General features: G+C 41.5%; 2 protein-coding genes across 2 annotated transcripts; one reads left to right on the forward strand and one right to left on the reverse strand.

The window, feature by feature from the left end:
* Nucleotides 1-7292: 7292 nt before the first annotated feature.
* BDB00DRAFT_820178 (uncharacterized protein) lies at nt 7293-9577 on the reverse strand. Its single transcript, XM_053123284.1, has 7 exons — nt 9434-9577; nt 9157-9329; nt 8777-9081; nt 8621-8704; nt 8267-8488; nt 7908-8197; nt 7293-7837 (listed from the first exon to the last, which is right to left on the reverse strand). The coding sequence occupies exons 1-7, from the start codon at nt 9462-9464 to the stop codon at nt 7548-7550; spliced, it is 1395 nt and encodes a 464-aa protein (XP_052980239.1). The 5' UTR covers nt 9465-9577; the 3' UTR covers nt 7293-7547.
* Nucleotides 9578-10150: 573 nt separating this feature from the next.
* BDB00DRAFT_820187 (uncharacterized protein) lies at nt 10151-10493 on the forward strand (the record flags this gene model as incomplete). The annotated part of the gene is made up of 2 exons (XM_053123285.1): nt 10151-10412; nt 10475-10493. Coding segments are annotated over 2 exons (281 nt in total), but the record flags the coding sequence as incomplete, so codon positions are not given.
* Nucleotides 10494-12014: the final 1521 nt, after the last annotated feature.

The following is a 12014-nucleotide window of genomic DNA, read 5'->3' on the forward strand; positions in this document are numbered from 1 at the left end:
CTGGTGACAAATTTCAAGCATACTTTCAAATGGCTCAAATGGTGGCTACAACCATCTATAAGCAGCATGATTTTTCGACATCGCTCCAGCATGAATGACGCCCTTCACAGCCACCCTTATCGTACCACAAATGCAGTGGAAGCGTTCCATAGAGATTTATACCGAGATACTGTACACAACTTGTCTATATCTCTAGCGCTTCCACAAACATTGAATTATATCCACTCATATGAATTGACACTGAAAAACTATGAACAAAATGCGGTGCCTGCTTTATACAACAGAGCACCACGACAAACTCGAAAACGATCAAAGAAAAACTTTGACAATGATGGACGTGCTCCGGATGTTTTCGGTAAACTTGTTAATGGTGATACCACCGATCAACAACCGCTGGACCATTTTCTTTATGACGACCAAGCTGAAAGCAAGACACTATCACAAGCAGAAAAAACCTCCAACAAGAGCACCATGCCCTTCGCCAAAAGACTTTCGAAAGAGGATATCAAAGCAGTATCACAGCAAGATATCTTGAATAAGATTGATGATCGCGCCCTGCACCTTTTGGATATGAAAGTTGATCCGTTCACGTTGAAAGAAATTGAGACAATGGCTGAGAACTTGGAGACAGGGTCAGACGAAATGATGCAATATATCATGGGTGGCGAGATGAAGAATGAAAAGAAGAAGCAAGAAGTGAAGGAGAAAATTGCAATGAGCAAGACCAAAGAAAAGATGAAGACGGAGAAGAAAACAGAGAAAACGATGGACACAAAAACTGAAAACAAGCAGAAGAAAAGAAAACAACCGGAAAATGAAGCTGAGGACTTATGGCCAAGTAACAGGAAAAGTCTTCGAAGAGAACCATGGTAATTTTAATAGATTATTGGGAGCGATTGACAGTATAACTGAATTCAATACAATAGTTTCGTCCATCGAGAGATCCCGCTCGATTGCTCGTTTGGATTTAAGCAAATCAAAGCTGACGGATGGTGTGGATATCGTGCCCTTGCTCTCCAACTTCATGGTGACCAAGATCAATATATCAAGGTCAAACAAGCAATTCTTGATCAGCTTTTTGCAAACTATGATTTCTATCGCGATACTTTATGGAACGGACGTGAGGTCATAATGCAAAATGCGATCAAACGAATGGAATATGGTATCACACCAGAAACAGCACAATACCAGAAGTACACTTGCAGTTCGGATTATTGGTTCAATGCGATGATAGATGCCCAAATTGCTGCAGATGCATATACTGTGCCGATTGCAGTATATGATGATCGCTTGGATTGGAACAGTGTTTTGTACTTGCCTTTTATTATCCTAAAGGGAACCAATCGGCAACCGCAGCCAATAACTCTTTTTCTTAGCTCAAATCACTTCAACGCAATCGACCTCATTCCATCCAGAGCACGACATATGGAGTGGCCTCCCGTCAGACCTTATCATGAGATAGGTTGGCATCGTCTTGGACTTAAGGCAGATTACAAGACTACATGGCGGTATCTTCATAGAAGACGCTTGACCGAAAACGAGAAACAATTTTTCATAGACATTGGCACAAGTGTCATATGAAAACAGCAGAATAGAATATATTAAATATTACTAAATATCATAAATTTCGGTTTACACAGTGCCAGAGCTAAAATGAAGTTTGGAAGAGAAATTAACGTATGGGATGCATATATGAACGGTAGAAACCGCAGGAGAGAAAGGAATGATGGGTGCACTTTTCTGGCACTTTGTCGGTGCACTTTTTCTGTGCGCCTCGAACCACTGTCACATCGCTGTCACAAGTCTCGGTGCACCATTTCAGCGGTGCACCATTTTTCGTGTCTCTCAGCCCGGGAAGGCCATCGGATGAACGCATTCTTTAAAAGGACAAAAAAGTAAGAACTTCAACGCACTGTCCACCCGTGAGAGGGACATCTCCCTAGTAAAGCCCAGGAAGGCCATCTGATGAACCAGCACTCTGACGCAAGCATCTTGTGAAGAAAAAGATTATGAGATATGGGGAATAGTGTTGTCGCAAGCACAGTTTTCTATTTGTGCAAAAGCTCAATCACAGTCACGAAACTACATGTTGCGAGGGCGAAAAATTGGTGGGGTTAAAGCTACTGAGGTAGACTCTCATCCAATGATATTAAAGTTAAGCAACTGCTCTCTGGGCAGGCACAAACTGTGAGAGTAACCTGTGTTGCGCTTGTGTGTGGGTATATCAGTTGGCGTTTTGATTATTCATGTCAATGATAGCACTTTTAAACGGGTCTTTCGTCTTGTAATTTTTTCCCCACTCTATCACCTCCTCCATGACGTACATATAATGGGTGATTCTACTTCTCGGTCAGATGGACAACGTCGTCGCAATAGATTTCTAGGAAGCAAAAATAAAAAGCACAAATCCTCCTCGGCTCGCGCTCGCGGTCAGATGAGCTTGATGCAATACGTTCCTCCGCGCTACCTTTCTTCAGAACAACACGGCATACCAAGCACTGAGGCCACAGCCTCACCACCTGATATCGATGAGCAACCAAGCTGTAAAGTTTCCTCCCAACAGGTTGTATCCGGGAAGGGCCACCACATACATATACTTATTGTATCAATTATATAGGCTCGTATGGATGACGATTACTATACTTTGAAGGACTTGATCGACGAATTAGAGGAAGAAAATCATATTAATTATGATACTGGCGTGGAAAACGAGGAAGATCCCATCCCTGACGAAGCACAAACACTCAATGATGATGACGACAGAGGATACAAAGAAAAAAGTTTCGGAGTGCTCGCCCAGTATTTCTTAAGTATCCAAGATCGTATCAAGACCAAAGATGGTGGCTATCCAAGGGAATACAAGAATGGAACTTTTTGGATTGAGCCAAAGTCGCCTTATTTTGCATTACGAGACGAAAGTATATTGAATCCCAAGGCATTGTACTTTCCTCGTGTATTTCTGTGGTTCCCTCATTTATTGGTTGATCGATTGTATTGCCGCGATCCGAGGTGCTACATCGAGGCAGACGAGAATACTTTTAAAAGAAGCAAACTTGAAGATAAAGGCTTCTACAAGGATCCTTATGCACGTCGAGTGGTGGACATGAACAGGTATGTATTGCTGGCAGCAACAATGATGGCAAGCCTTTAACAGTGAACTATGTGTCTGAAAGATGCTTTTATATTATGTCAAGACGATATGAATGCAAAACCTGTCATGCCTCACTGGGTGCACACGATGAAACAGCTGCCCGACGAACTAGCAGCAGATTTTCCCACCATTATTTGCTACCGATGTGCTGCCTCTAAGGATCTCTTTGACATTTTACGACCATGTATGCAGCACGGTATGGGAGTTGCAAACTTTCAAGACATGCTACAGGAACTGTACCTCAAACGCCATATCTAACTGCATATCATATACACCCTATATCAAATACATCGTCGAACGAACCCAACTTACAAGGAGACCGAAAATTGCATCAGAAGCTACCCTGAGTTCTCGACATTCAAGGATCCCCAAGGATACGCTGGATACGTTCCTTCTATACCATACTTTTGACTCATACACAATGCTATCATGGATTCTCTTCGGCCAATTATGGACAAGCAGATGGTTACTATTGATGGAGAGATACTCAATGGAGACCACACATTCAAGTTTTTGAAGAAAGCTGCAACAATGGGTGACGCACTGACTTTTGGCGCTCTATATACTATATGTAACGAGTATGAGGAGATACGAAATATATACAAAGCTTGTGTGTTTTCGTACACTGGGTAAAACCGTACCAAATCCTCCTCCGCATGGTGCGTACGTTACTATTTACTCCCGTCTTCAATGTTCATTTCCAATTGCATATGGCGAGATATTACACAATGAGCAGCAGGTACTTTACGATTTACGTTATATTTTTTGGAAGAAACACATGATTCATTAACCACATGTGCTTCTCTTCAGGAATTACCAGTTAACATTCGACGACAACATGGCATATAATCGATCAATCACGTTTGTTTTCTGGCGCAATTCTTGACTCGCACACGACGTTGGAGACCTCCCTTTTGCTGTGACAGTACCTATATCCATGCTACGATTCGAAAAAAATGAGTCGCTATGTTTATGGAGAGAACAACCACCGCATCAAGGCAATAACCCATCACAAGCCAACATACCTGACGAGATGCGCGATGCACATCATATAATCGACAGTAAACCAGACGACAGTGATCAGGAGTCAACATCACACGAAACCAATGACAACTCCAATGAACAAAGCTCATCGAATATACCATGTTCCGGCTCTTCGAACTTCAATTTCACAGGGTATCCAGCAGCAACCAGTATATTCGAGAATCCTAAAAGACGTCTATCATTTCATGGCGCTAATCAAGATACCCAAACGGCACGTTCTCGCAAAAGAATTCTCCCGGCAACTACGCAAAGCTATCTTTGCTGTGGATCAAGAAAATCGGCAAAAAGTGGAGCAATATCTACCGACCAAAGCATTACATGGGAATACATGCTGAACACGATCCATCTTGGGTTATGCGAAGAGTGAAACGTATCGTCCCACCACCACGCCCACCGTCAAGCCCAAAACATGCTCGAGGCAATATATGAAGGCCAAGTTTCTGATCATCCCGATATGCCGCTGTACTATAAAATTGGATACGACAAAAAAGCAAACCTTCCCCTTTATCGGTGTGCCCGTGGAACTAACTCTCTAGAGGGTGGAGATCATCAAAACATTATCCGTGCTGTTGATTCTAGCGGTGCCGGACCACATTTGGCTGATTGCTTTCTTGCTGAGTATCGACTTCGTCATAACTTAAAGGTAAAAGGTAATATCCACTGAAAACAATTGGTTTTGATATTAAGATACCTTACATATCAGGTCGGCACTATGAATTGATATTTACGTCAGTACAAGGGACATTATGATCCATGGTTGAATGAATCATTGGTATATCTACGGATGAAGCTTGGTATTTTTGGCACTGGTGGTGCTATTGAGGAGCAAGCGGGTGCCCATGTCCAAGGCTTGGAGCTGAAAGAGTGCGGCGAGACATTTGGTGTTGCAGTATGTGCACCTGACGTTGCTCGCACACTTGGGATAGACATGTGTTCAGCAGAAGGACGAAACAACAAAGAGCATCGCGACCAACAGAATACGCTCAAACCTCGGCCATACTCTCTCAACATTAGTATCAACATCTTCTTACCGCCTAGCTCTACGGCCGATCCTTTGAATAAGCGCTGCTATATCTTTCTTGCCCAGAAACAAGGAACAAAGTAACCTGTTCACACGAAGCAGGAATTCGAAAAGTTTCAAGAAATCATCCATGGACCAGCTCAAAGAACTATTGGTGCATCAGACTGGACCAGATTGGCAAAGCTTTGGAACGCATCCACATCCAAGCCGGTAGATGCAGTAACAGTATTTTACAAGACACCAGATCATCTAGAAATGCATTACGAGCGATGGAATGAGAGACGATTGACACGCGCTAGCAAAGCAATCAGCGATGGCATTTGTGAAACGATGAACGCAGAATTGATGTCACCAAGCAGAGGATATTCGGCATTACCTGCTAGCACACCGTCACCACCTCCATTTGCCCTCCATTCCATAGTACAAGGAGATCTGCAGAACTCGTTACCATCATCAACAGCAGTAGCTGACCCGTCATCAGTAGCAGCAACTACCTCAACATCAACACCAAACTCTCTCGGTGCATCACCATTAAATTTTAGTCGCAATAGTGCTAGAAGGATTGCTCTGGCGCCATCACCATTGTCTACATCATCACAACCACTGTTTACAGTTAATTACAAATACCCACGAAACGAGCGCGCCGTAAAAAACAAGTATTACAGGTATCCTAAAGACTAAGCTACCCACCCTTGGAACTATATACATTTCAAATTATATTTATACCTTGTTATCTACACCACTATATACTTTTACCGTCATCGATACCACTCAACAATAAATGTATTTTATTTATGCTGCTCCCAAATAGCTTATCAAGTCCTATGTCTTTTTTTAATAGTTCCTCCCCAGGAACATTACTAGGGCCGTTAAACAGCCTATTAGTCTATAATTTCTGAGATAGTAGTGTATCATTGCCTTTTCACATTTATTCGCTAAAGTTATTGAAAAACAGTTTCACCATCTACATACAATGTTAAATGCTCGAGCCTCTTGTCGAGATGTTCGTAATATTCTTTAACTATATTCAACGGAATTATCATACATCTGATGCACGGCGTATATCCCAAGTCATACTGAATTATAATAAAAGCCTACATACCCTCTCCCAACCCCCGGTGGTTACTCCATCTTCTGCGGGTACTTGTCAGAGTAACGGGTTTTACCTTGAAATATAATAAAGCCAAATTTTTGTATGTATAAATGATTGTCGATGTACAGAATAAGTCGTCAATGTAGAGGATATAAAATGAAGTAAACAGCTCAGGAGGTATAACGATGCGGCAATTTGTGATGATGGCTGAAACGTTATATTGTTACGGTGAATTTGGGGTATTCCAGGTAGTTGCGTAACGGTTTAAGTGTATGTTTTGTAGTGAGCACCAGTAATAATATCGTTTATTACAGACGGGTTGTGAAGTGATATGAGTGTAAAGTAAGGTAAAAATGTGTATGGGTTATGTCCAAGGTTGTAAATAGTAGGGAGCTGTTGTCTTGATTAAGCTCAGTGAGTAGAAATGAGGATCAGGGATGTTACGTCTGTCCAAAATGAATGAGGAATAAGGATCAGGAATGTTACGTCTGTCCAAGTAAATGAGAAATAAGAGCAGGAATGTTACGTCTGGTCTTAATAGAAGAGTTTATTTAGCTTCAGTTATGAGCAATAAACAATATGTAAGATAAAACAAGCCGTGTTTAGGTCTTGAGTGATTGAAAACAACACTTGAAAAGTTAAGTCAAAAGTGGGAGGTAGAAATTCAATGTCTTTATTCAAATAAAATGAGGGGGTATTTATATCTTTCAAAATAATTCAATACATCTATAATAATTGAACATCAAAGATGATGCTCGAAGGTTGTGGAAAGTACTCGCATCCAATGGTTATGGATGTGGAATCAATTGGAAAGTCTAGGAATAATGCTACTATTAGCTATTCCTTGGCAATTTGGAAGGTGCCAGAAGTTTGTAGAGTTGTTGCTGCGTAGTTATTGGATCGCTGTGTCCTTGGCTTTATGGAAAGTGCCAAAATGTTGTAGTAATTGCGAGGTTGCTGTAGTAGAGCTCTTGTTGTTGTGTGATGTGATGTGCTTGATGTTTGTTATGCAGCTCTTTCTTGTATTCAGATTTTATTGGAGGGATAGTTCTCGGGGTATCAATATGTTACAATTACTTATTGGTGTTCATCAGGCTCAGGCTTGGCTCATCTTCGTTTTTTACTAGTTGATTCAGAATCGACAGAAGTTGGCGATGTGGATGGGGTTGACGATGCTGCCTTGTTTGATGTGGATAGTGCTTCTGGTATGAAACATGGTGGCAGTGGGGAGACTTGACTTACAAAATCGGCCAAGCTTGCTTCTGTTTGACAGAACTGCTTCCATGTATCATCGATGATACACTTGCCGATAATCGCAAGTTGTAAGAGCGGGACAATCGTTGTGGCGTAATCGCTGCTGCTAGATGGGAAGGGCACGTCTTTGATACGACGTATGCGTGTAACAAAGCCTCTGGGGGCGTCGACATCGAGCAGAGAGATTGAGTCACCTGATGATTTAAGTTATGCAAGATGCATTTAGTACACGCCTTAAATACATGTGGGTTTGAATGGCCATGGCTAAGAACAGCTAACCCTGCCCGGTATTAGACGTAAATGCCGTAACGTCTTCTTATCATTCATTAAGTATATAAACTTACCGTTGATATTATAGCCGAGGACGTGAATCTTGCGCAAACTCGCTCGTTTTCGTTCAGCTACCGCAATGATCATGTCTTTGAGCACTGGTGGCATCTTGATCATGCTATCCTTATATTCTTTCGTTGCGTCGACCTTTCCTCCGATTTCCAAGCAGCCGAGCTCGATGTTGCTAATCTTGTATATGATGTCTGTACGGCTGCCCATCTTTTTGTTCGTTATGGGCTCAATTGCGGATAGTTTTCGCTTGGTGTTTCTAGCCGTTGCGTTGGCCTCGCTAGAAATCTCTTTGCTTTTTGAAAATTAAGATGTTGGACTAAATGTTTTTTAAGTATTGCCTAATATCGACACAGCAACTTACCCGAGTGCCTTTACTTCAGTGTGGTCGAAAACTGTGTTGACAAAGCCCCACAAGTAGTATAGCTTATCGCTTTCTAAAAGCGAGCTTGTCGTTTCTGATGTTGAATCAATAAAATACTTTGCTGTATTCATCACACTCAGCGCCAACCATGCTAGCAGCGGTTCAGTAACGATGTTGTAGTCGAGTTTTCTCGCAAAGTTGTATGCGTCGACTGCACTTGTCTATACATATACACAGTTGGTTCTGTATTAACAAGAAATAAAAATGTTTCCAGCCTCCAATGACATCATATTACCATCTTCCCGAGTTCGCTCAATTGTAATGCCAATTCTTGAGGGATTTCCCGAAGAATAGGATCGCATCTCATCAAGTTCTTCTTTGCTGAAAACGTCCTCCCAATGTTTATCCACAAGATCGATAATCAGCGATTGGCAGGGGCTACATACATAATATATTAGACGTAATTATGTAGGCCTTTCCTTCCACATATCTTAAGCGATATATACTTACTGGTAGAAGTGGCACTTGACAGCAAAACCATGGATCTTTTGTTCTACAGAATTTGGCTGTTCACCCGTTTCTTTCGCCCTAGCTTTTGTGGCCTCCAAAACCCAGTATTCTCTTTTGTCCAAATCAACCAGCATATTCTCAACCTTCTTTTTGTCACTATCCGACAAGAGGATTCTGTGATGCTGCGAGGACGACGCAGTTTTTTTGAAACTGGTTGTTGTGCTGGCTGAAGTTTCGGATGTTTTAAATGCCAGCTTGCGATCGATACGTGTTTGTATCGTTTTCCAATTGATTTTTTTCGAGGACTTCAAAAGAATTGTCACGAAGATGTTGTTAGAGAATCTAACCTACTAGTTTCTTTACCTTTTCTTCTTACTCACCAAGGTTATATTCAATGATTTTGCGCAAAGTAGCACGTTGTTCGTCCAGTCACTTTTATATTGCGATTGCGACTCGGAGTATGTGTCTACAATAAGATCTTCTAACTCGTCAATGATCTCTTGGAGATCAATTTGTTCACGCGTCGCTAGATCGCGTAGTACTGGGACAATGGCTAAATAGGATCGTCGGATCACGCCTTTATATGTTAATAACGTATCCAGACACGTAAAAATTGACGCTGTATTAGATACGCAGCTGCCTACAAGAGAAACTAACCGTCTTTGTAGTTGTCATCGAGATTAACCATAGCAACAGGCTGGTAGTTAGGAGTAGGGATCCGCACGGTTCGGTTCGGTTCTTGAAGGGAACCGAACCGAACCGTCTAAAGCAAGAACCGAACCGACTAGAACCGACGAGAACCGTAGAACCGAAGGATCGAACCGAAGAACCGAACCCATCATGTATATAAAAAAGGCAAGATTCGGTATTTTTAAATGAAAGCTGATGTGTGTGTTCAAATGTCGCGGTATACTTGAATACTGCAGTAAAAAAGAAAAGTTTATTATTGTACATTGAACAGCGATCTCAAAATGAATAAGAGAAACAGAATGTAAACATTCTTATACGATATGGGTCATTGCATGGTTAAAAGATTGAAGCACAGTTTTTACAAAAAAAAGTGGAGCTTATAGTACTTACTTAGAGCGACTTAGTATTACTAGTACAATATGTTATCGTAACATTGGAGGAATTGAACCACAACCGGCAGTACATACAGCTGCTGTGTCTCTACGTGTGTATAGTGTCTCATAAAAGGCAAAGGGTGAATGGGTAAGATAATTCTGTTATGAGCCCCAGAATGCGCAATCTCAAACGGAATGCACAAACTTGATGAAACTGATCGAGAAGCCATGATAAATCTAGTAAAGTAGTACGTCATGGAGAAAAATGCATTGTGGGTAGCAAAGTAGAGGAACAAGTAATAATGCGCGTCATGGGCGGAGAAAGCAAGCTGCCATCAGAAGTCTCTTCTCTTCTTTACTATTTTTCCCTCCCTTCTGCTTTTGCAGGTTTTGTTAAGTTTTTAAATAAAGTATGGCTTGCAAATACACTACTTCTTGGACTTTACGGGATAACATTGTTCGTTACTTCCATTATAGCCTACTTTATTCTAATTACCAAAATCGCTAAATGCAACCTTCTGCCTCTCGGTTCTTCGGTTCTACGTATACAAAACCGGTTCGGTTCCGGTTCGGTTCTTAGTAGGAACCGAACCATATTTTCTCGGTTTCGGTTCGGTTCGGTTCCGGTTCTACGGTTCTGATACGGATCCCTACTTGCCATCTAGGTAATAGCCAAGGGAAAACAGAGATACACTCGCATAGTTCGTCAAAAGTATTTAATGTGTACACAATGTTTCGAGTGTAATGACATTTAATACCAGTTGCAGTCATCAATTTCATCATCGATATTTGCTTCGTCGTTTTTAAGATGACTTTTAGAAGGAAAAATGAGAAAGGACGACCACATAAAAGATATACTCCTCTCCTTAACACATAGTCCACTGCACCAGCGAACATATAAAGCCCACCCACACAACGGCCAATCGCCTTCAAATCACACCACTCTAGTCATATTCATTTTTCGTCCAGCACAATGCTGATTTGTCTGTAAGGGAACCGCCTTAGTACCGACAAAGAAGCCAAAGTGCATGAAGAAATAAACAGAAAATCAGGTTTCTTTTGTAATTTACCATCTTTACATTGTAAAATCCGATAATCTCTTTGTCAGCCCCGATGAAAGCATTGAATGCCTGTAGATTTGTTCCAGTCTTGTCACCTATAGCATTAAAAGCAAAAGAAAGCAAAACAAGTTTCCTTTTGTTCTTTCTAGTTGAAATCGTTGCCAAGACTATTAGTCTCGTTGCATAAAAATTACCTACCCGCCCACACACGGCCTATTTTAGAGCTGTTTTTTTAAAAGGAATCACTGGATGAGTGCCTTGAATGTTCCTGTCGTTGCTTGGAATGATTAATAGTACGGGCTTCATGAATGAAAAAGACTCGTCAAAAATAGCAATGATTTTTTCATAACTCCTTCTCTGCATAATAAAGGTGTTCCGGTAGGAGGGGTGGTGCAAATTAAAAATCCGGGCCGGGCAGTGACTGGGGGGATGCACGAGGGGGGGTGCAAATAGATCTGCCCAAAAAATACCGGCTGGCATAGAATATATACTTACGAGTTCCTCTGTACGTGCAATGGCGTTGCTGATATCAGAAAACGCCGGTTTTGACAGTGATTGGAATGACCACTGAGGAATTGTGTAAAACGTGTGTTGTATATTCGTTCGTCAGAGTTTTTATAGTGTTCGAGTGCTGTGGGTACAACTGCCGCCTTAGTTTTGTTACTTTGATATGATAAAAACGCGTGGCCAACACTCTATATATATTATAACGTTGCAGGCGAGATGATCTGCTAATCGTCATCCAGAGAAATCGTTGTATGCAAACATTCGTGAGAAGCACACGGTGTCAGTGATATCAGTAAAAGTGTATGCTGAGTTGTCAGAGGTGCTAATACGATGGATGGCTGGGAGCGTTCGTGATATTCAGAGCTGTGCTGTTCTTTTTCAGCAGCACAGTCACTCAAAGACAGCACGATCATCATGGTTCAGTATAGTCTTTGTCATATTCGGATGTCATCGTTGTTCGGTTATCCATATGTACGTTGGTAATCAAGCCAAGTTATAAAATAGAGAGCCTTCTGTTTTTATTTCTTTTACTAGTGCTCTCACACAATCCGTCGTATCAGTAATCCGACAAAAGAACTGCCTTTCACAGCACATCTTCTAACCCAC

Source organism: Zychaea mexicana (genome assembly GCF_025766255.1).
Source record: "Zychaea mexicana strain RSA 1403 chromosome Unknown BDB00scaffold_31, whole genome shotgun sequence".
In the NCBI taxonomy this organism is placed as follows: Eukaryota; Fungi; Mucoromycota; class Mucoromycetes; order Mucorales; family Lichtheimiaceae; genus Zychaea; species Zychaea mexicana.

What these genes read in the sequence shown, in the direction of transcription:
- BDB00DRAFT_820178 (XM_053123284.1), bottom strand. Translation starts at nt 9,464, where the DNA reads ATGGTTAATCTCGATGACAACTACAAAGACG. An exon ending in CGATGACAACTACAAAGACG is followed by an intron (nt 9,330 to 9,433) that starts GTTAGTTTCTCT and finishes GATCCTATTTAG; the next exon opens with CCATTGTCCCAGTACTACGC. An exon ending in AATCATTGAATATAACCTTG is followed by an intron (nt 9,082 to 9,156) that starts GTGAGTAAGAAG and finishes ATTCTTTTGAAG; the next exon opens with TCCTCGAAAAAAATCAATTG.